Genomic DNA, 24,578 nt, shown 5'->3' with positions numbered 1-24,578 from the left:
AATCAATCAGCTCATTGAAAGATTAGACTCTATTTCATCACAATTAAATTTAGATTTGCAGACTAAGGTGAGGATGAGCCCCGCAAATCAAACTCGATCTCCTCCCCCCAAAGTTTTAATAATGAGAAATGGGGAGAAACAGCCAGAATATATAGCCTCCAAAGGCAAGAAAACAAACCACTTAGGACATACAATAAATGACTAACAATAGGTAATTTATTCGAATTACCCTTACTCATTTACACAAATTACCCAAGTCCATTTGTTCTAATTATCCCATTCAAGAAATAAATGACATTTGATGCATACACGTGGAGTAACACACTTTGATACTTCCATACACAGAATAGGAACACCATTTTACTAGAAATGAACATCTTCACAGTTATGTTGAATCAATTGCTACCAATCAGTACTCAGAAAATTTTCACCGAAACGAGGAGAGTTCCACTAATTAATCATCAAACCTTTAAAACATGAATAAGAAAATAATATGGTGATGTGGCAAATCAACAAAAATTCCCTGGCAACTCCAACTATTCCCAGTCTGTGGCCCTGGATGGCAAACATTTTGACTCTAACTCCACTTTTAGATTGTATTTATGGTATGAAGGTTCAAACAAATTCATAATCTTCCAAATCAAACTTCTCCATCCTTTACCTTATGTAATACATACATTCTCACAAAATGGCGACAAAGATTTAGGTCGTAGGACATTCTCAAAAATCTCAACCTTATTCCATAAATAAAGGCCATTATCTATCCATCTATCGATATCAACCTGACTCAGGAAAACCCCTAGAGCCTCCTACAAAATGTGGACAATTAAAGACATTCAAGTTCATTATCTGTATGAACTTTTAAGCTCCATTGAGTTTGCACTCTTAACAAAAAAAAATGCTCACATTCACAAAAAACGTGAACTTTATTTGTGAACGTCATTCTTTGAACGATGCTCATACAAAAAAATAATGGGTGACGGGTATAAATGACTGACAACTTAGTGCACTGTGAATGATAAATTTAATAAATTAAAAAATAAAGTTATAAAGAACTTGAGAGCAATTTTATACATCCACTAACATTTACGATTATATGGATGAGTCACATCAATGCTAATCACACATGACTTCTTTTAAACACACTCCCACCATCGAAACTAACAGCAATCCAGCTACTAACTCAGGTAAACCAGCTTCGAACAAATGGATTAGACATAGTGTAGAAATGCATGGGTCTATGTGAAAAATGATAAAGTGAAGGAAGAAGTGCGACCATCGCCTCCTCATGTGGTGCAGCTGCCGCCACTCCCCCCATAGCGTTTGGACCGGAGGGCACGCTGTGAGATCCCCATCTTGAGACTGCGCATTGCCATCGCCCGGTTGAAATGGCGCTGAGTCTTAATCTCAGTAAAATCTTCAAGATTGCCATCTACTGATGATAGGATGACTAGTAGCACACCCAAAACCTGTGGAGGACATTTCATGGGTTCATGATTTGTAAAAATAAAAGGACATCATAATAACATGCTGGAAACATGGAACGTGGCTACAGAAAGAAATCATGCAGAATGAACTTTAATGGCATCCACTTGCAAAAGTAAAGGCCAATCAATAGAAAACTACAGAGAGCCAATAAACACCACTGGTTAAACAATTGGAAATTCATCAAACTTTAATGCGATCAGAGAGGGGTAAAACTTTTTACAATAACCATTGCATGTTGCTGCACTTTTGCATCAGCAGTTTTGAGTTTTTAACACATAACTCTTTACAATTGCGTAAATAGGAAAGCCAATGAACATGCAAGGAGAAATAAGAGCTCCTCAAACTCCATTAGTTGTGAAGCCAGCTTTCAAAAACATTAAAAACAGCAAGAAAACAAAAATACAAAAACGAAACTGCCTTAATTGTCAAGAATATGAGAAATTTTTACTCAAATCCAAAGTACATTGGAAAGTGTTATTCATCTTCGCATCACATTTCTAAGAAATAAACTCTCACTAATTAACTTTCACACCTACTTATTTTGTACTTACATACTGTGAAGTAATCATGGGAAAATACATGTGTTTTATCATATATTTATTATTATTACCTACTGCTATTTATATCTTATCATTCTTTTGTTATTACTTAAATTATTAGTACAGATCCATCACAGAAATATCTTGAATAAGGTATATGATATCTGTATAACCGGTAATTGATAATTTACACAAGTGGAAAATTACAAAATGTCCACAGCCATTTTCAGAATGGCCCATATCTAATTGCGATGCTTTGTTACTGGGTGTTCTTCTTTAAAGAACAAGGACATCAGCATACATCTCAAGTTTTGAAAAACATGCTACAATAAGAGAAAAAAATGGAGCTATTCTTACCAAGCATACTATTATGAGCAGGGTGTATATGTGAATGGTATTGTCAGGTACAGATTCCATGTCCCTCAGAGCTACCATTGCTGGCTCAAATTCTGGCTTTAGCTCTAGAGCATGCCGCAAATGGCGGGCTGCTTCTGGATAATGCCCATAAGCCTAAGACAATTAGATTATTAGTTATACTACCAGCTGAAGAAAACTACTAAAATTTTGTACACAGTATGTGAAATTAACTCTCAGGAAGAGAGAGATGTAGTAGGAGAAAGCAAGAGAGATACTTCTACATTTGGAAATTCCATAAAAATGCACCTGGAAGGAAAATGAACAATTACCATTATAGTCTATGACAGCACTGCATTCCTAGATACACAGTCAATAATCAATATACATCAGCAGTGCATGCTATGAGCTTAAAAAATTCAAACCAGAGCAATAATGTCCAGATCAGTCCAATTAAAACCACGAGAAGATGCATGTACGGGTGTTTAACAAAGACTCACAAATAACTTATAGAGTAAAAATTACTAACTTCATGGAAATTTATTAATTCAATTACTAGATGAATACACCAATGTCACAGTGCATTTCTTAGAAAACAATGACAATTTTGGAAGTGAAATTGTTTGAAGATAGCCATTGCCATCTTCCACTTAAACAAGAACTCACTTCACAATAGAAGCAAACAGGGATGCTCAACAGATGTTTGGTTACACTTCATAAGTGGAAATTGTTTTCATATACACTCATTAGTCTGGTTTCTAAAAACCCATTTAACAATTATACACCGTCATCTATACATCCTATATGATATCCTGCACTTAAAAGGATTAGGTTGCAAGTCAATTATGAATCAAATGAACCAGTCTAGTATTCATCAACTAGCTTCATTTAATGAGAGTCACACTCTACCAAGTAAAATATACCATTGCTAAGAGCACATTTCTGCAAGTTGAATCCAAATTTCCATTCAAATCTACAAAAGATTCCAAAATTTAATTAAATATCTCAGTGTACTTAACCCTGTAACTTATTGATGAGGCCATGACTTAGAGGAATTACATCACAATAGGTGCCTTTTCGTAAAAAATTAATTTTCCACTACAAGTTTGCTTATAGTACATGCTTAGTTTTTGATAAATCTCATCATCATCCAGTTGGAAGGAGAAACATTTAGCATTTATAACTCTGAGAATGATTTGGAGGTGGGGGGAAGAAGGCTAACTATGAAGGAAAGTGCTTCTAATGTCGCTAAGGGTGGAATGTATTGTTGCTCAGTGAGGTTGAATTGGATTTGGAGGTAATGCAGAAAGGAGTAATGGGGAAGTGTTAGTGAAAGGACTTTGAATTGACCAAAATATGGCCAGGGCCAAATTTATATCACACGATTTAAAACTGTTTCAGTATGTCCTATTTACCGTATTTTCCCATCAATAACACACACCTTATGTATACCGCGCACCCAGAACTTTGTAGTTATCATGAATAACGCGCCCAGGGCTTCATAGTTATCTTGAACGCATTAAGATGCCGTGCATCTGTAAGCACATAAAAATTATACATAGGGTGTGTAAAAATACGTCTATGTTTGGATCTTTTCAATTTTCATTACACAATGCACATCGTCATTTTTTCGACCATCTGAATATTTTTGTATAGATAACGTGTGTGTTATCGATGGGAAAACACGGTAATTACTTTCCTTTCAAAATATAGATGTTATAAGTGGATGAGTTTCTTTGTGAGAAGGTGACCTGTAAATAGCAACAAATTTGAGCCAGATAAGAAAGCAGTTTCTACTTCTTTGATCCCAACTTTGAATTTGTTCCTTGCTGGCTGCACATGAATAGCATTATATTATTGAAATTCAAGTGTATCAATGAGAGAAAGTTAGACATATTATACTAACCGCAACAGGAAATTGCTCCTGTAATATTAGACATTGATATTTTCTTCATTATTCCAAAGCATGATTTTAACCATAATCTTGTTACATAGGAATAGATGTAAGGAATATATGTAATAATTTGATTGATGTGTGGTGTATTGTATTATATGTAAAAGCTTAATTTTTTTAATTTATCTTTTTTTCTTGCTGATTAATGGATGTAAATGGGATGGGGATTTGCCTGTTTTGTTTAAGAGATTTGTGTTTTGAAGTCTGATTTTATCTATTATCTTTTGCGATTATTTGTGACTTGTGTGCCACCTGACACTGTCTATCAGCGCATGTGTATTTTTAATAATAATAAATAATAATACTGGTCGGATGTAAATTATAATATACATTCTTGTAACAGACATTAAGGGGCATTTTTGCACCATTTGAAGGGGAATAATGTGTTTTCCTGAGAAAATGAATTATTCTTGATTGATACTATTTTCTTTTTTTATCTGGAGTTTTTACACAAAATTTGCTTTAGTTCATTTCTTTAGTTCAGGATACAGGAATGTCCTAAGATTTCATAAATGTTGAACAAGCATCTATCTGCCTTGATACACTCTTCTGAATATTAAAATACCATCAAAATATTGGAACTACTCACATTGGAACGCAACAGTTGAAATTAAATTGAAGCTACAATTAAAATGGCTCAGCTCAAATTTTTCATGAAAATACTTGTGAATCAGGATGACAGTACCAAGTCCATTGCAAGGTCTTCTCAGTATACATAAAATAAATCTTTGAAGAAGACAGAGTTTTGCTGAGTACATGCTTCAATAATTCTCACAGCTCTTGGGCAAGGTCACCATCTACTTCAGCATTAGTTTTCTTCAAATTCCAAAGAAACTGCGGGAGATGCCGCAACAGTAACTTTTAACGGAGTCATCCGCTAATGTGCATTTCAATGCAACAATTTCAGAGTGTAAACATTCGCCTTGGAATGATTTTTACACTCTGAAATTGTTGCATTAGTTTTCTTACTTCCCTCACTACTACGACATTTGCCAAAGAATATTTCACGTGAAACAACATATTTTTGCAACTAGGGGGTTATTTTCAGTTTTCCAGAGGAATCTATGAAACATTTAAGAATGGCTGAACCAATATTCCAACTGGAAATCGATGGAATTAATTCTGACAGACAATTTTAGGGATATCCTAAGCATTGACAAGATATTTGTATATTCCTCATAATTGATATTCTTGATTTGGTAACTAGGTACTTCTTGCTTGCCAGGCAAAGACATTTTATTTACACATATTCATTAAAGTTAGGTAATAAATTGTAGGGTTTTCAATGCCTGTGTATTTTCAAAATTTAACTGGGACTTTGGTATTCTACTGTTTAGATAAGTTTTAGATGGATGCACACTATATATTTATTCACTCCTTTGCCTTTCCTTACAAAACACAACCCAAAATACAATACTACAATTAGCTTTTCCTCAATTCTGCATACTTACTTCCCTTCAGACCCCCAACAGCCCTATCCCTTCCTATGCCCTCCTTGCTTGCATGATGCTCTTCCTTGCACCACAATCTTCAACATCCCATTGCCAATCAAAATGCTCCGTATCCATCTTTCTTGCCTTCTTTGGATTTATCTAAATGATCCCTTCCCACATTTCAAAAGCTTCCAATCAATGTCTATCATCTAGTTTCAACGACCATGTTTCAGAGCTTTACAACACCACCCCATTCCAAAGTTTTAACAAGTATTTTCTTAACATCCCTAATCAATATCTTTATCATCAATTCCTGCCTTCTTGTTAAAGCTTGTTTACCTAATGCCACACTACTTTAACCGTTTTGGTCAAAAACACTTCTGAGATAAGGAAACTATTTCACCTGCTCTAGTTTTTGCCCTCCTATTTCATGCTTAACTAAGCTTTTCTCTTTCTTGAAAACCGCAGAACCTTTGATTTGTTTAAATTGATTCTCATCCCATACATATCATCCTGACTTTCCGATGTACTCAGTAATGGCTACAACCTATGGGCTGACTGGCACACTAAAGCACAATCATCCAAAAACTTAACTGATCTTCTGAAGATCATTCTTATCCCCACCGAATTTCATTCTTCTCAACGGTTCTTCCCATCCTCTTTAACCGATTCTTCTGAGCACATGTTAAATGATCGGGTGATAATGGACAACCCTGCCTTCTCTTCCTAACTCTGACCATCTTGATTCTCCATCCGACACTTCTTCAGAAGTCTGAGGCATCCGACTTCCACAGAAGTCTGAGGCATTGTACATATTGTGCATAAGTCTGCTATCCCACCAATATACTCCTATTTTCTGCAATACGTTCATTAATTCTACCCAATTCACTCAATCAAATGCCTTCTCCAAATCTATGAAACAAAAAAAGCATTCAAATTTATTTGATTTTTATTCAAGACTGCCAACTAATGATGAATAGAAAATGCACCAACTGGCCCAAATTCTTAGCAGTACAATTAAATCGCTAGCCCACGATGGGTGATAAATACCTGGCTTGAGTACAGGAATGAGAAAAAGTAAACTATATGCTCTGTCATTATCCAACTTCTGAAGCCTCAGTTAAACCTAATTATCTTTTATTCAAAAGCTAATCATAAAGTGCCACACATGAAATTTACAAAACAATTGTTTTCCTCATAAATTCTGAATTTCTGGAGCAGTACCTTAAGTGCAAAAATTAGATTTTTTTGTAAGTTTAGTAAAGCATTACATTTCGAAAAATGATTTCAATTTGCACATTAATTTAACAAACATACCATATCCAAATGTTATCTTATGAGGAATAACATGCATTATGATTTGTGGCGTTGAAATAGAATCCTAATATACATGTATTTTAAGGAATTTATTAATTTAAATTGGGACCATTTTAGCAGTTTTCAATAATGTGCTAATGGGAGCATGATGCAACACACAATATTAAACGGCCTCTTCCCTCCTTATGACATGAAATTATGTTATTTAAAAAAAATCAAATACACATTAATAAAATTTCTAGCATCCTGGAGTTCACTATCATGCCTTTAAGAAAATATATGCTGGTTCAAGTGTTGGCATTTGGAATTAACCATAAATGAATGTCTGCCTATGCACTATTGAGTAAGAATAAATAGGAAATGATGGGGTCACATTATGTAACTCAGGACTCATTATAAACTCAGAATTAACTCTCTCCTATTGAGCACACACATTAAAAGGATCAGCATGTCCACATTATACACATTTACTTCAGAAGTCACATGTCTGTTAAATGCAAGGAAAGAGTGAAAATGAGGTTTATGATGTGCAGTCTACCTCTGCAACATTAAACACAACAGGTTATTCCATGCTTTCAGAACACTACCCCCTAAACTTTTCTGCATTTTTCTCTAATGTATGCATTCTTGAGTTATGATAAGACTCTGTGGGCTTAGTCTGTACAGACTAAGCCCATAGAATCCTCAATCGAGTCAACAAATTCCAAATCCTCTCCCTATAGATGTCATTAACCTCCACATCATCCCACAAACAACCAACATGTGACCACAACTGAGACATTTTACATTTGAAAGATATTTTAGATCAAGTGAGAATAAAAATAGACCCGATCACATCACAGATTCAAAGCTCTGTCACTCTCCAGGACCACTTTTCGACTATGGATGCTTTCAAATTTATGAACATTGTTTGTTATGGAAGTAAAAATTTGTATGATGGAAATTATCTATGACAGAACACAGGCCCATTTTTGTGATCCTCTAGTGGAACACTAATTATGAATATGCATCCACTTACTAATCGAAGCTCACATGAATATACCTTAACATATGTCAAAACGTCAGTAAAATGGCAAAACTTCAGATAACTACTGGTCACGACATGCCACTCAAATAATTTCTAGAAAAAGCTTCTAAATAAAATTTTCCTTTTGTATTTGATTCCCTAGTACATTCGTGTGTCAGAGACAACAGAAAATTTCACAAACGTAGGCTACAAATACGGTAATATGAACATCGGAACTCTAATGATGATCATCCACCAACTTAATTACGATTCAGCATTAAATATAATAACGATAATTCTTGTGGAACGTCAAGTAATATTTAAAACGAAGGTTATATGATTAGTTATATACCTTTTTCTTCGGCAATATATTAGGAGTCACGATATTGTGAGCCCATAGTTTCACCAACATCGTATAATTAATGAAAATTTAAGAGAGTCCAGAAATATATCAAATTATGGAATTTACCTTCAATATTTCACCGAGGGTGAAGTATTGCTGCCATGCATTTTTCTCTGGAGGGCGGACTTCCAGTGACCTTCTCGTAAGGTAAATGGCATCATCTAAATATTGCAAGTTGAATAGTACTCTTGCTAAATTAAGCAGTACCTGCAAAATGAAAGCGTGATCATAACCAGTGCTAAATATTTAAGATTGAAAAATATACAACGGCTCGGGGTTCCTTACTTCTGCATTGTTTGGAGAAACAGCAAGAGCACGTCTAAAGCACTCGATTGACTTTTGAGCATCGCCCTTAACTCTCCAAAAATTACCAATTTGATTATAGAGTTGCACTGACTTTGGCTTCTGAAAAAACGTACATCAATTATGCCAATTTAGTACGATTACTTATAAGGGTAACAACAAAGCGAATATATTTATACGCACCTCCTTTTTGGCTTTTTTCAGTTTTTTCTCTAATGCATTGATATCAAACTCAATGCTTTTAGAGCTCCTTTTCCTGAATATGAGTGACACTTGCGGTTCCGGCGCATGTGGATGGTTATGCCTATTTGCGACACCGACCAAGTGGTCGTAATAGGTGAAATTTGCGCTTTTCCCACAGTCTAAATACTCTTCGCCATCATTCTCATCGACGTTTACACTAGAGGTAACATTTTCCTTGACCGTTTCATTTTCTGCTTGACCCTCTGGATCACCCGAATTCTCTACTCTGTAAAATACGAATGGGAAAATATTCTCAACGTATATTCTTGGATATGGTTTTTTAAAGGTAAAATACATCAGGTTTTTATATATTTTTCCAAGACATATTACGACCACCATACCGATCATAAGATTTGGCATTTGCGGACTGGCAATCGGTGCAATAATATTCAACGCTCCTTTTAGTCCATGCTGTCCCAAAATGTACGGTCGAAGTGATGATATTAAAGATAGGATCATCATCAATGGTAGGCTGTTCGTCATTTACTCCTGGCAAAGTGACAACCTTTGGAAATTGACTAGCTTCCACAATTTTTCCCTCTTCGGGATTTAATTTCCAGTACGTTGAGGTTCTTGAATTACTTTGAAGTATGTGAAAAGACAATATATAAAGTGCCATGTACGTTATACATGGCACATCACCCAACATCGTGACTCGCGCCGCCCAAAACGGTCTGCAATCTCAAAATGATAGCCTTCCCTGTGCAAATCGAACCACAAACAAAACATTGAAACCTTGCCAGTGGACAAAGGAACGTTACGCCGGTCCACCCGATCAAATAATGTTAGTTCATAACCGTTCCTTCCATTTATACAATTCGACCAATAGCGAGAAGACAACGTGTTGACATCTTCCGGGTACCGGTAGAAGATAGCAAAAATGGCTAGGTTAAATTCGGCTGTAGTATTTATTTGCGGGTGTATTTTATTATCTGCACGGGCACTTGCAGGAGGAAATACCCTAGTACTTCTGGATAATTTAGCAATTAAAGAAACTCATTCCATATTTTTCAAATCACTACTTGGTTAGTTGCATCAATATCTCGTTTCACTACCACATAACCATCAGTAAGTAAATCTTTGAGGAATTGAACTCACTTGATTTATTCTTTTTCAGAAAGGGACTATACTCTAACATTCAAATCTGCTGACGAAGCTAATCTCTTATTAATAAAGCACGGAGAATTTTTGTACGATCATTTAATCATATTTGCACCATCAGTTGAAGAGTTTGGTGGTGCCTTAAGCGTCGAAACCATAACGGAGTTTATTGACGGAGGAGGTAGGAATGCTTATCCATTTAAAAATATAGATAAATGTGTGAATGTAGCCTGGAATACGTTATCATTTCTGATTTTAGGTAATGTCCTGGTTGCGGGCAGCTCAACATCGGGTGATATATTGAGGGAGCTCGCGTCTGAATGTGGTTTTGAGGTTGATGAAGAAGGTGCTGCTGTCATAGATCACTTCAACTATGATATTAATGACCAAGGGAAGGTACGAACAGTATTTATTTCTACGGCGATTCCAATTTTGTAGATTTTATTTGGCTTGCGTTGTGTACTGCTTTAATCTTTATCACTAGTCCAAGAAGTAATTATTAATCATGGATTTCACCAAATAATTAAATTTCAATTGCACTCTACTTTAAAATAATGCATATAATGTTCTAGAGGCATTTCCTTTCTTATGTATTTTCTGATATTACGATGTTTTTATTTACATTAAATGCATTTTTACAAATCTTTGCAATTAATTACATTACAATTTTAATATCATTTTTGGAAATCTAGCTCGGAACCTCCTGCTAAGGTTTTTCTATCAAAATTCATATCGATATAGACGTGCGTATACGTGTGGCAGGCGAGTGGCTTGAGCATTTGCTCACTGGCCAGAGGGCGCATGTTCAAATCTAGTAAACTTTGAATTTTTTAGGCCATGCTTAATTTATCAGAGTTGGCAGAATTTTCAGCCACTAAGTCCCCTTCAAAACCAAAGGAAATATTGCAAATGGGCTGGAGTGGGATTTAGTAAGTGGCTATGTTCAACTCCAACTATGAAACCTCTTGTTGACTGTTTTGCCACCTATATGCATGATGAATGTATCATGAGGTTCATATTTATCACGGGGCTACATCTTTGCAATTACCAGCACAAACTTAAGGGATTTACATTCTCATTTTGGTGGCAGTTAACAATTTTCACCTGTTTTCAAAGTCTTGCCTTAATTTGTACATACCTTCTTCATACGTTACTTAATGCATATAAATGAATTCATCAGTTATCTTGCTGTGCAATGAAATGTCTGTGAAAAGACCAGTAAAGTAATTGTTGTAATTACTATCATTGTAACGTTTCCAGCATACACTGATTGTGGCTGACCCATCCAATTTGATTGATGCTCCAATCATTGTGGGTTCACGCAATGTTGCTCCTCTGCTGTATGAGGGAACTGGACTCATCGCTGACCGAGACAACCCTCTTGTGCTTCAACTACTGACAGCTGAGAGTACTGCGTATTCGTATGTACCTGATAATGCCATCAAAGAGGTGAGTGATTATTTTTTCTACATAATTCTACATTATTTGTAGAATTGTAGTGGCATTGCAGCCATGTAGAATGGATAATAATAAATCAGCTTTATTCAGGCGAGATTGAGACAGTGGCACCCCCGTCTTCCATCTAACCTAGTCAATGAGATTACCATTGTGATACAGTGGATTATAATATTCCATTTATGGTAGTCTAATTGCTGATTTACTCTTGAAGTCAATTAATTTTAATTTTTATTTATGCTACCTCTACCTATTTTCACTCAGTATGTATCAAGACCGTGTCCATTAATCAACTGTTAATGTAGTAATGATTGAAACTCATGGTATTGTTAAGTATTGAAGTGCAGGTTCATACTTATGGTACATGATGTCAATTAGATACTGGGGGTTTTAATTGAATACTCCAACGGGTGTGATTGCATAGCTCCATTTTTTATTGCATTTCATATGCAGTGGAAATAATGCGGAATATAGGAGTTAGTAACTATTTAGGAATGTTCAACTAATTTGAAACATCTGTGTGAAGCAGACTGCATGTTGGTTAGAAGTACTCAAAATGCTGAGTAATTCCATGTTAAGATATTGATTGATCGATCCAGGTTCTGTTGCTGTGCAAAATCCTCATGTGAGGTTACAGATATTATCTGTCGGCTTATACATGTACATACGAGGGTCATCCGGAAAGTAGTACCCGTTCGTGAAATAAAGAGACAAAAGTAAATACTACCTTGATCAAAAATTTCCCGGAATTTATTCAGAAAATTAAAAATACAAGTTTATTCATCTAAATCTATATTGTCCCCTTCAAAGTAATCCCCATCGACTGCAACACACTTATGCCAGCGCTTGATCCAATCCTCGAAACATTTTTTATATTCGGTTTTCGGTATGTCCATCAGTGCTTCCTGCGATTTTTCCATTACTTCCTCTCGGCTGCTAAAACGCGTTCCCCGTAATGGTTTTTTAACTCGATTGAACAGAAAGAAGTCACAGGGAGCCAAATCAGGTGAATTCGGTGGCTGTTGGATGGTATTTGTTGCATTTTTCGTCAAAAAATTACGAATAATGATAGCACTGTGCGACGGTGCGTTATCATGGTGCAAAATCCACGAGTTTTCTGCCCACATTTCTGGTCTCTTTCGGCGAATTGCTTCACGCAAACGTCTCATAACGCCCAAATAATACTCTTTGTTTACTGTCTGGCCTTCTGGCAAAAATTCATGATGCACTACACCGTTGTAATCCATGAAAACCGTCAGCATTGCCTTCTTTTTTGACTGAAAACGACGTGGTTTTTTTGGTCTCGGCTCATTTGGTGAACGCCATTCACTTGCCTGATGTCTGGATTGCGTGTCGTACTCATAAACCCACGTCTCGTCTCCAGTAATGATCCTTTTGATGAATGTGGGATCGGATTCAGCCTCGCAAATCATGTCTTTTGCGACGTCAACACGGTCTCTTTTTTTGCATGAAATTGAGGTCTTTCGGCACCAACTTTGCTGCTACACGACGGAAACCCAAATCATTAACCACAATGTCTTGGGCGGATCCATAGGCAATGTTCAAGTCCTCCGCTATTTCTCTGATGGTTAATTTGCGGTTATTGACCAACATTTCTTTTACTTTATCAATTTTTTCACCGACTTTCGATGTCGATGGTCTGCCACTGCGTTCATCATCTTCGATTGACTCACGACCACTTCTGAACCGCTCGTGCCACTGGTAAACGACCTTTTTTTTAGAGAATCGTTGCCGAAACACTTTTCCAACATTTCCAACGTCCGTGCGCCACTAAATCCGTTTTTTATGCAAAATTTAATACAAGTTCGTTGTTGCAAATTTAAATCCATTTCTGCAATTGTAAAAAATCGCCAACACACACAGAGATAGATGTACTCTTGGCTACGTAACTTTTGCAAATGTCAAGTTATGACACTAAGATTTAAAGGGAATATCAACAACAGATGTACCAATTTAACAAAAAAAACAGAACTCAAATCGGAACGATGGGAGCGCCACACGGTGGTTATTCCGGGAACTTTTTGATCAAGGTAGTATTAACAAACATAAAAAATTTTATTTGAAAGAGGATACTTTAAACTACTTCTCAACATAATCTCCAAGCAGATTAAGGCATTTGTCATAACGTGTGACAAGTTTCTGTATTCCTGCTGCATAGTCCTTCGCCGCCAGCTCATTGAGATACAGGGTCACTCCTTCTTTAAGTTCTTCATCGCTGTCAAATCTTTTTCCTGCCAAAAAGTCTTTAAGCTTTGTAAAGAGATGAAAATCTGAAGGGGCCAAGTCCGGGCTATACGGTGGATGGTCGAAAGTTTCCCATTTGAATTGCTGCATAAGTTTTTGTGTTATCCCAGCTGCATGAGGCCTGGCATTGTCATGAACGAGAATGACACCAGTAGACAATAGACCTCGCCGCCGATTTTGTATTGCCCGCCGTAATTTCTTTAATGTTTCACAATACGCATTGGCATTAATAGTGTCTCCACGGGCCATAAAATCAATAAGCAATACACCTCGTCGATCCCAGAAAATGGTTGCCATGAGTTTCCTGGTGGACAGAACTGTCTTGAATTTTTTTGGTTTGTTTGGTGAATGAGCATGATGCCACTCCATTGACTGTCGTTTACTCTCAGGTGATGCATAACAAACCCATGTTTCGTCACCAGTAATTATGCGAGTCAAGAAAGAGTCTCCTTCATCAGAATAACGTCCCAAAAACGTCAGTGCTGCAGCCATACGCTTGGTTTTGTGCTCATCTGTAAGCTTGCGAGGGACCCATCTTGCACAAATTTTTGCATAATGCAGATGGTGTTTAACAATTTCATGAACAATTGTTCGAGAAACATTGGGAAAATGCTCACAGATGTCATCAATTGTGACGCGCCGATCGTTCCTCACGAATTCGTCAACTGAGCTCACCAGTTGGTCTGTAATGACAGACGGTCTCCCCGAACGCTCATCGTCGTGTGTGTTCCCCCTCCCCATGTTGAAGTTGCGACACCACCGCCGAACAGACGACTCGTCCATTACATTGTCTCCATACACCTCCTTTAATTGGCGATGAATATCACATGGGCGAACGTTTCTTGCATTGAGGAATTTAATCACTGCCCTCACTTCACAACTGGCGGCGTTCTCAATTTTTTTAAACATTGTAAACAATCACAGAAACAACACAGGCAATGCTAGCGTCACGCAACTTGGCTCAGAGAAGGCAGACAAGCCACTGAAGCTATCTGACCTCGTCCAGCGGCTACTCGCGTCGTCAGCACTTCATGCGGCACGAACGGGTACTACTTTCCGGATGACCCTCGTATGTATGTATGTATATATATATACACACTCACACTTATATATCTTGAAGGAAAGTCTTCCAGATGTTAATAATAATTTAAACGGAGAAAGCGAGATAGTGATTGCGAATAAAAACACAGAGAAACACATGCAAAATGAAACTCACATGTATGCCGAATTTTCAGTGGCCAAATCACACTCCACTGGGGAGAGAAGGAACTGAGGAGAAGGTTTCAAGATGAAAGGACCTCCTCCTTGTCCTCTCCTCTCCATCATACTCACCCACACACACGTGTATACACACACACAAATACTCATTCACATGGAATTAGATACAAGGGAAAGGGATAGGAACACATATGAAAGACAAACGCGGGAGGAATACGTTGGTTGTATGAATACTTCTCTTGTGTTCAGCTTTTATAAGTGTTCTTAACCCTTTTCCTTATTCTATTTCCATGTGAATGAGTATATGACTTATGGTAGGTTTAAGTAAAAGGACACTCATATTTCAGAATGTTTGAAGCTTTTGGCCTTCTTGAGGTCACTCAGCTATGTATACAGATATATTTATACATACCTATATAATATATAGGGGTATGCAGTAGTCCTGGGGTGCATTGTTTCGATAACTGACCAGAGGGCCTGGGGTCGATTCCTGGGCAAGCAACTCTGGGCACCCCCAGCTCCACCCAATCTTCGTGATTTTTTGGGTACCAGATCTTTGTGGGAAACCATATCCGGCCCAGGGAAAGAAACTGGCCCCCCACCCTGATGTGTGAATTTCACATGCTGTCGGGCTTAGTACCGGGTGAACCTACCAATTCGACCTTCTGGATGATTGTTGTGTTTAGGGTTTTTTATATATACATCTAGGGTGTGTGTGTATGTATACACACACTCAGTTTTTGGTGGTGTGTGAACTGAGGTTGATAGGTTAGGGAAGGTGGCTGATTGGAGTAGGTTAGGTGGGCTGGGTGAAGTAATGGGGTCACTGGGGGAAGTGTGGCAAAGGATATGCTATTGGAATAGGCAAAGGTTCATTTTCAAAGCTTGGCAGGGAGTTGCTTATTAGCAGAAAGGGAGGATGGTTTCTGCTGGGTAAAGGAGGGACATAACTGAAGATATACATCCATCAATGTAGGGTGGTTGCTAATGTACCCAAAAATCACACTATTAAGTTATTTCTTCCTGGTGGTTACGACTTATTTGCCTATTTACCTGGATTGCCATTGGATTAGTGGATCTGCAATTTTATCTCGACTATTAAAATGCTATCAATTATCTGCTCTATGTTGGTATGATGAACCTCAACTTTACTTTTATCATGGCTCTATAGACATGTATAAATATGTATAATTAACATGAAATGTGAAGCAGCAGTTGTGTTACATCATGTCTTATTTGCCACTTTCAGTATCCGCATGCGGTTGGAAAAAATACTCTACTGATCGCTGCCTTGCAAGCTCGCAATAATGCTCGTGTTGTTTTCTCTGGATCTATGTATTTCTTCTCTGATGAAGCTTTCACTTCACCAGTTCAAAAGGGTTTGGTAAGTTGAATATGAACCGTTGCCTGATTTATAATTTTTAATTCAACTTGGAGATAAGCATGCACATGGGAGCAGATGGCGGAAATGGCATGGATGAATTATGGGAACTACTTAGCAAATAATATTCACTAAGCAACAGTACAATGTTGTAACCTAACGTAATAAATTTAAGTTGCACATTGGTTGGGTCATTAAAATGGTAGGTGGATAATTAGTTTCCCTAAGGCCTATTCTAAAAAATCATACCGCAAAATTCCTTAAAACTAGTTTACCTCTTATAATAACTACCATCACTGACTATAACATCTAGACAAAAAACTGATAACTTGCACAGTTGATTAAATATAACCTAGTTATTGAAGGTATTTTACATATAAATCCTTATTTCCTTTATTTTAGATCTTATTTGTGATATGAAGGAATTTATTTTAGCTGTAACACATTCTTATGCAGTCTTTCCCTGAAAATGTGTGTATGTTTTATAAAAACCATCGCAGAAAGAAATATCTCTCCAAGTGTATGATATTAAATGCAAGATAGATTCCGGTGTCTCTAAATTTAGTGAGGCCTATTTAATGGGCAGTTCAGCTTAAGTATGTCATTATATATTCTTACTAGATAAGTGATAAGGTTTAACATATGTTTTTAAAGGTGATATTTATTCTAATTTTTTGAGAGAGAGTAAATAAAGTAAAATGGTAGAATAAAAGAAGTATATTTGATTCATGTAAAGATGATAAATATGGGTGAGTGCATGTCAAACAAAGTCGAGGAAATTAAAAATCTTATCTGTAGCCAACCATAAATACCTCTGTAATAATAAACATTATCCCTCTTTAAAAAAAACTCATAAATGCTAGAACAGGAATCCTTTAACTTAGTGTTCTGCTGTGATTAAGCCTTGGAGAGCTCTTAATGTTATACCAGACTGATGGGCAAGTACATTTATTATAAAATGGGGAATTATTAGGAGTGGGGAATATAAAACATGGCATTGCTTGCTCCTTGTGCGTGCAATTTGTGGTTCACTTTTAAATCCTTTCTGTGTGAAATTTGTTATTCACTGTGAATTCATTGCAGGGAGGAAAGAAATATGAAAAGTCTGGCAACCAGCAAGTGGTGACTGCATTGAGCCAATGGGTGTTCAAAGAGCACGGAGTTCTTCGTGTCAACAAAGTGACTCACCACCGTGCTGGAGAGAAGACTGCCCCCACAGCATACACCATCATGGATGATCTCGTGAGTAATCACAAAAAATTGAATTATTCCTGCACCATGTTACTTCTCTCCAAGAGAATATTGGTTTTTTAAAATCTCTCTGTTGAAAGTTCAAAAGGAGTGTTTTAATATTGGAACTTGTTACTGTCTTCACGGGGTGGAATTTTGTCCATTGTGTTCCACTATAACTCCACATCTGACTCCACTGCCTTATTAGGGTGATGGTTCATAATTTATGATTCAACAGTTTCCCATGACATCCATATCACATTTAACCTGCTCTTCTGGACTTCTTGAAGGCTCCCAGAGTTTGTGGATGGATTTGTTTAAGCTCAATTACTGTAGCCGTTATAAGTTTAAATTAAACTCTTACTTGACTTGAGTTATTTATTGTGGAGAATTTAGTAAAAATAGAAATCATATGGACATGCTGTGAAGTAATTTAGTATTTTTGATTTGTGAAGTTTCAATAATAATGATAGCTTAATTGGTCTTGAAGATGTGTGAATGCCTACATGAAACCCACCAATATAAAATAGGACAGCAGATACAATATCAGTTTACCAGAATATAGTGACAAATTGGGACAAAATTCATTAAGTGTATTAAAGCAATTATCCCGGAAATACTTTTTTAACTTTGATTTAAAATTAGAAAGCCCATTTACATTTATAATAGCTGAAAGTTTACTGTCGAATAATTTGCAACTCATATACAATGGCCCATTACTACATGACATAAGATTATGGGTTATCACAATTAAATCCTGTCTATTGCAAATGATCTTAATTCCCAATTTTTTCATTTTAAAAAGGCTTTTTAGTGAGCTCTTTCATGCCACTCGGCCATATTTTATTCTGCAGTAAATATGACCATAGTATATCGAGATGATTTTCCAAATTTGTTACTTAAATCATTCTTCTGATTAGGTAGCAACCAAAGGCTACTGGTGATGAGAGGGAGTCAATACGAGTCTCATAACTTAATGTTCTTAGAATAAATTCTTACCCTAGAAATTGGTTCTCTAAGTCACATGCAGCCATACTGTTGAGCATTCTTTAAAAAGCTGTGTTCTTATCACTTTTTGATCACCTCTCCTATAGTTAAATGTAAAAAGTACATGTAGTATTTTTCTGTTCATTGTGAGTTAAGTTGCAGTTCTCGGAGTTGGTCGAATTTTTGGTTTCATTATTGAGGTCTTTCAAATTCATACAGTTGATCATCGAATTATTGGTAATCAACTGTTTTGTTAGCATACCAAATTTTAATAGATTGTGTGAAATGGTTGGAAAATTAAGAGCAATGGTCATCAAATTGCAATTAAGAGAATTTCTTTAAAAAGACTTTTTGTAATTGTTCTCTCATCCTTTCAATCAAAATGACCTGCCGAGCATAATGTATTTTTTTATGTTTGTATATTAGAGGTGTAACCATGATGCAATTATTTCATGGCCCAATCATTTACCACCATGGTACTTGCTGTGAACACTTCACAAGAACCCTTAATACCTGCAATATTTATGCTTGTCATAGATAGATAGATATCTTTATTTTGGGGCAAGATTGCGACTATGGAGTCTCTTTTAACACCTATAATAGTCCCAAATTTCATTTTTATGCAATTATGTAGGGAGGAGTACACTGTCATCCCTTACTATTGTTACCGCCTTAAATAGGAAACCAAATTTGATATATACCTGATGACACAATTTATCTCTCTCTGCCTGCATTTGCACACCTTATAATCACTTTTTGTGTTGTTCCATTTTTTTTTACAAACATTCTGCCCTCATCAGTAGACACAGTTACCCTCAATTTTATTCTCTCCGGTGGATTGCTGATGTGATCTGGGATTTCCTGTAGGGCTACTGAGTTGTCGGTCAGCAAGATTACATTGTCAGTGTGTATATATATCAGTGCATTTATGTCTCCCAATTGTACCTTGTTTAATGTAAGTGCAAAGCAGAATTGTGTAAGGAGCTCCTAGGTGTGTTCATTAATTAAGTAAGCCCATTAATCTGAGAAAATCAAGATGAAGTCCGGAATTATCAATTGCTTTGAACTTCTGTGAAGAAAGGGGGAAAAGAGCTTTTGAAAAAACTAAAAATTTGATATTTGAAGGTACTTAAAGTTACAAAATAGGTTTGCTGTAGGCCATCATGGGGGCAAGCACTGCCAAAAACTGAAACTTTAGTAGTTTTGACTTTAGTGTGACATATGAAGCAGTGAGGGATGATTGACATAAAACATACTATCAGTTTCAAAACTCTCAATGGATGAATATGGAAACGGATGACATGTTTGTTGGGGAAATTTCAGGACTGGTAATCTAGAAAAAGATTAGCTACTGTCCATATATTACTTCTTAGACTTAGCATTTCTTATTGTGGCAACCATTTTATTTTATAGGTTTATACTATTGATGTGGAGATACTTAATAAGGGCAAGTGGATACCATTTGAAGCAGATGACATTCAATTGGAATTTGTACGGATTGACCCATTTGTTCGCACAACACTGCAGAAGAAGAAGGGTGGGAAGTATGAGGCCAGGTTTAGGATCCCTGATGTGTATGGTGTATACCAATTGAAGGTGGATTACAACCGTGTTGGCTATACTCATCTCTACAGCACAACACAGGTAAGGACATTTTCATATTTTAGCTTACATCCCTGGAATTCGTGTGTACCATAAGTAATCATTTCAAGACTTCAAATGAAGTTAACAGTCATTAGTAGCATTTAGTTTGGGTATGGTAAATATGAAAAAAATTTAAACTTTACATAAAAATTTGCATTGAAACATTAACAAAGATTTCATCAATTGGAAAAAAGTGGTGTTGTGCCGAATTGCAAGAAATGGGAAAGTGTTAATTCTGTCCATTAGTGATGTTTGTTGTCATGCATCTGTTACAAGTTCACATATACTAAACAATTTTTCTGCGCCTATTGTGGCTTGTTTTCACTTTGCTATTTTCATGGTGCAAAGAAGGAGAAATTTCTAGCAAATTTAGTAGTTTTCCATGCACTTTAGACAGTACTGTATGTGATGCCACACATTTCACTGCTCTTGTGCAAAGGATGCATGGAACAATGTCAAACCTATTAACACCCCATGTATTTGTTTTACATAACTTAAAGTGCAATTTTTAAATACTCCAAAGCTCTTGTTTGACTACATAATTACACACTATATTGTTTTTTCTTTAGGTCTCTGTTCGACCTCTTCAGCATACACAATATGAGCGCTTCATCACCAGTGCCTACCCGTACTATTTCAGTGCATTTAGTATGATGTTGGGGGTATTTTTGTTCAGTGTAGTTTTCCTGCACTACAAGGATGACCCAATGGACCCTGCCAGCAATTGGAAAAGAAGGCAGGTTTCAGCCGTCAAAGATGAGAAAAAGTCTAAAAGTGATTAGGGTTATGGAAATTATTTGTTTTTATTACTGATGTAATTTTGATTTTTGTTTATAAATGTGAACTCATTTTTAAAATAAAAATGTGATTCATTTTGATTATGGCATTTTTTAATCAGTATGATATTAGTATAAGTGATTATACCCTTTCTTTGCCCTCAGGTTACCCTATTTTGATTTATCCATGAATGGGGTTCTCTTCAGTTTACAGTAAACATTTGAGAGCAATTGCAAAGCTCTCTGATTTTATAATTTTGTTTCACAGTGCCCTAGAATGGAACTAATTTCAGACAACCTATTAAATTATATTTAATAATGTTAACAATATTACATTTTTGTAATCTACAGCCTTGACCTTTCTATATCCTAATAATTTCAAAGTAAATGACCCTACAGAATGATCCCAGGGCATTGATAAACAGACTTTAATTGCCTGCCATGTAATATGATCACCTGTAGCTGAGTGAAAAGGAAAAGGCTGTGCACTGTCTGCAGCCGTCAATCAAACTGATATTGCTGCGGCAGTGAAGGGATATATTTGTGAGTATCTAACAATCTGTTAATTTTCGAAACAACACCAATGGGTAGGGAATTGTAGAGTACTCCCACAGCAGTCCTAATGGTAGAGATAAGGCATCAATAACATCAAGAGAAGTAAATGGAAATACTGTCTTAGACTATTTCATTTGTGATACAGATGACAGGGCACTGTTAGATGTAACAAATATTTATGAGTTTAAGCTTCATTTGATGGAATCTACACAGCATAAATGTTTTTAGGCCTAACATAAATGGGGCATGAACCATGATTTATTGGCTGGATGAATAGCAATAATTTTGGACAGATAGAAAAAGAATATTTTTATTTTATACAGATTTTTCAGGCACAATGCAAATAATAAATAGATAATTAATAATTAAATGCCAAGCATTCAAAACCATGATATTAAAATATATACTATTTAATTTCTCCTATGGTAAGTTGGTTTTGTCCATCAGTGTCAAAAATCAACTCTACTGGAAATCTTGGAAGCCCACAATCAGCTATAGCAATGCCTCCCTTACATCCCTGCGATTGCTGCCTGTATTTTCTGGTCAATCCACTTCCTATAGAATGAGATCCGGGAATACACTCCCGGTTTATTTGCACGACCACAGCCTTGACCCCAGCTGGTGATGCCCTGCAGGGTAGGTTTATTGTCTGTAAAAAAATTAAAGAACATTATTAGACATAGAGGCAATAAGAGATCAAATTTAAACTTATATTTATTCATTTTTATGCCATCAGTCAGATGAGTTTTTAAATTGTGGACCCTTTGGCATCTTCATTAAGAATAGACCAATGTTTTTGCCAGTTTTTCTCTCCTCCCTTTGCCCTTTCCCTAAAAATATTTCATTCTCCAAATTACCCACCTTGCCTAGTGGTGCAAATGACCTCAGCTGCCAGTTGCCTCCCCTAATAACTACTATCACTCCTATTTATATGCAAGACTTAAAGGAAAGCCAAATGAAACATTGAACTCCTTGCTGGAGAGCCTTGTCAGCTAATTAGTTTGAAGAAGAATACAGTGACACCATCAGGCACCCAAAGTTACTTCAATCTGAAGATAGTGCAGATGTTTGTCGACTGCTTTCGATTCCCTGCTGTGATGACTTTCAAGTTTCATTGCCAATTAAGTATTGTGAAAATTTAACAGTAAACCTTTTCCCCATATCTACCAATAAAGCATTCATAGAATGTTTATTATATAGTGTTATTTCTTATGTCAGATCAACAAGTTAGCAATAGACAAATGAAAATATAACAAGCTGTTTCCTGAATTAAGATTGTTGTTTTTGAGTGTATGAAGATTAAGAAGCAAACTTTATGCAACATGGACAAGATGCCATTTATCAACTTGAAAAGTTACATTGTGTTAAAAAGCCTTTTTAATTTGTTATTCATATATGTATAGTTAATGGTGAAACTGTGAAGAGGAATTGGCATGGCAAAGGAATCTTGTAGAAAGAAAAATAGATTGTTTACAGTAACATGGAGTTATCAATAAAATATAGGACAGCAAAGTGATTAAGAAAGGATGAAGAGGTTTGAGATGTGGAGTTAGATAAGAATGCCAAACAAAATGGTTAAATAGAGAAAGAAAAATATTTTTAAAGGATTTCAACAAAAAGACAACTGCTGATCACCACACTGTGCTAGAAAAGAAAATAGATTGAGAATACACTGGGGAGGGAATGCTCATTAAGAAATGTGCTGGAAGGTACAGTAGGGGCAAAACCTAATGCCCAGGGCACTATAACAACAATACTATACAATTATCTACATCTGTAATGAAGAGTATCAACAGTTCAAGAGATTTTCTCACCTACATGAGTATGCTAAAACTTATTAACGCTGTCTCAATTCATACACACTTGTGGGAAGAGAAGGATGCTCACCTTCATCAAAGCACACAAGGGGCCCTCCTGAGTCTCCTTGGCATGCATCAGCACCACCCTCATTAAGGGACCCTGCACATCCCATGCCATCTCCAATTGCCTGTTCCCCATATACATGTGCTGCTCGGCACACAGACTGGCTCAGCAGTTGGATGACAGCGGAACGCAGGGTTCTGGAAAACCCTGCAGAAAGGACATAAGGTAACTCTTTAAATACCACACCCATTCATATCACTTTCTTCTCATCTTTTTGAAATATCAACTCAAGAACAACTTGAATATTCCAACTTGCAGTGGGGTTGTTCCAAATTACTCTCAAATGGACAGTTTCCCTTGTACTCTAAGGCATTTCTGCTTGATCATATGATTTTGATGAGATTTTTCAATATGTTTATGATGAAAAATTAGAAATGCAACATTTCAACCTTGTATGCACCTGGTGTGGGCTGAATGCTGGTAAACAGTAATGATATTACTGAGGCAACATAAAAATACGAACAAAATTGTTTTTGAAAGCAATGGCAGTTGCTGCATCATCATTTACCTAATTTGATAGTTTTCCATATGTTAACAAACTTTCATCAATTATTTAGCCCACAGATGCGAACTGATTCCTAACTCTGTATGTAAGAGCATTGTTACCCAACAAAATTGAGCCATGATGGTTAATGGTGAATCCAGTATTAATCAATCAATGGTCAGCAATCAAATATCTCGGCTCTATCATGTTTAACTTGGTTTAACATTTTAATTGCCTCTAAGCCAATCAAAACAATAGCTGGGGATCTGATTCAATTCTACTGCAACTTAAAGACTGCCAATCAGACTATGAATTTAAAATCTGAGAAAACAAAACCTTTACCAATAGCTTAGGAACTCCATTTCTATCACCATTTAACTCCATTACATCCTAATTACCTCTCACCTTTTGCTGGAAAACCACTGCAGGAATCCTTTGACATGGTGCAAATTTAAAATATGGACATGTTAGTGCTTATTAGTAATGGAAAGCTTTTCACTTGGCTTAGATTAATGTCAG

The 24,578-nt window shown here is 36.4% G+C and overlaps 3 protein-coding genes across 5 annotated transcripts in view; 1 reads left to right on the top strand and 2 right to left on the bottom strand.

Annotated features, from left to right (window-relative positions):
• Nucleotides 1-1,005: 1,005 nt before the first annotated feature.
• Nucleotides 1,006-9,787, bottom strand: LOC139692580 (tetratricopeptide repeat protein 17-like). 2 transcript variants are annotated; one of them, XM_071590833.1, is made up of 6 exons: nucleotides 9,382-9,787; nucleotides 8,981-9,266; nucleotides 8,780-8,899; nucleotides 8,561-8,701; nucleotides 2,385-2,537; nucleotides 1,006-1,469 (listed from the first exon to the last, which is right to left on the bottom strand). In XM_071590833.1, the coding sequence occupies exons 1-6, from the start codon at nucleotides 9,687-9,689 to the stop codon at nucleotides 1,287-1,289; spliced, it is 1,191 nt and encodes a 396-aa protein (XP_071446934.1). In that variant the 5' UTR covers nucleotides 9,690-9,787; the 3' UTR covers nucleotides 1,006-1,286. The 2 variants fall into 2 exon arrangements, with proteins under 2 accessions (XP_071446934.1, XP_071446935.1); XM_071590834.1 differs by lacking the exon at nucleotides 2,385-2,537.
• A 78-nt stretch (nucleotides 9,788-9,865) lies between these two features.
• Nucleotides 9,866-21,199, top strand: Ost48 (dolichyl-diphosphooligosaccharide--protein glycosyltransferase non-catalytic subunit Ost48). Its single transcript, XM_071590808.1, has 8 exons — nucleotides 9,866-10,065; nucleotides 10,158-10,322; nucleotides 10,401-10,537; nucleotides 11,402-11,590; nucleotides 16,329-16,463; nucleotides 17,544-17,702; nucleotides 20,091-20,321; nucleotides 20,891-21,199. The coding sequence occupies exons 1-8, from the start codon at nucleotides 9,921-9,923 to the stop codon at nucleotides 21,101-21,103; spliced, it is 1,374 nt and encodes a 457-aa protein (XP_071446909.1). The 5' UTR covers nucleotides 9,866-9,920; the 3' UTR covers nucleotides 21,104-21,199.
• Nucleotides 21,200-21,948: 749 nt separating this feature from the next.
• The window catches only part of LOC139692564 (uncharacterized), a 38,575-nt gene continuing 35,945 nt past the window's right edge, over nucleotides 21,949-24,578 (bottom strand). For both annotated transcript variants that reach the window (XM_071590806.1, XM_071590807.1), the window contains exons 21-22: nucleotides 23,540-23,722; nucleotides 21,949-22,301 (exon numbers count right to left, since the gene is read on the bottom strand). In XM_071590806.1, coding sequence (XP_071446907.1) covers nucleotides 22,162-22,301; nucleotides 23,540-23,722 — 323 coding nt within the window. In that variant the 3' untranslated portion in view covers nucleotides 21,949-22,161. The remainder of the gene's footprint in view (nucleotides 22,302-23,539; nucleotides 23,723-24,578) is intronic.

Source organism: Hetaerina americana, unplaced genomic scaffold (assembly GCF_022747635.1).
Source record: "Hetaerina americana unplaced genomic scaffold, ioHetAmer1.1.p SCAF_4, whole genome shotgun sequence".
Classification (NCBI taxonomy): Eukaryota; Metazoa; Arthropoda; class Insecta; order Odonata; family Calopterygidae; genus Hetaerina; species Hetaerina americana.
This window is presented reverse-complemented; position numbering and strand designations above follow the sequence as displayed.

What these genes read in the sequence shown, in the direction of transcription:
- LOC139692580 (XM_071590833.1), bottom strand. Translation starts at nt 9,689, where the DNA reads ATGTTGGGTGATGTGCCATGTATAACGTACATGGCACTTTATATATTG. An exon ending in AATGCCAAATCTTATGATCG is followed by an intron (nt 9,267 to 9,381) that starts GTATGGTGGTCG and finishes CGTATTTTACAG; the next exon opens with AGTAGAGAATTCGGGTGATC. An exon ending in CCCTCGGTGAAATATTGAAG is followed by an intron (nt 2,538 to 8,560) that starts GTAAATTCCATA and finishes TAATTGTCTTAG; the next exon opens with GCTTATGGGCATTATCCAGA.
- Ost48 (XM_071590808.1), top strand. Translation starts at nt 9,921, where the DNA reads ATGGCTAGGTTAAATTCGGCTGTAGTATTTATTTGCGGGTGTATTTTA. An exon ending in ATTTTTCAAATCACTACTTG is followed by an intron (nt 10,066 to 10,157) that starts GTTAGTTGCATC and finishes ATTCTTTTTCAG; the next exon opens with AAAGGGACTATACTCTAACA. An exon ending in CACCAGTTCAAAAGGGTTTG is followed by an intron (nt 16,464 to 17,543) that starts GTAAGTTGAATA and finishes AATTCATTGCAG; the next exon opens with GGAGGAAAGAAATATGAAAA.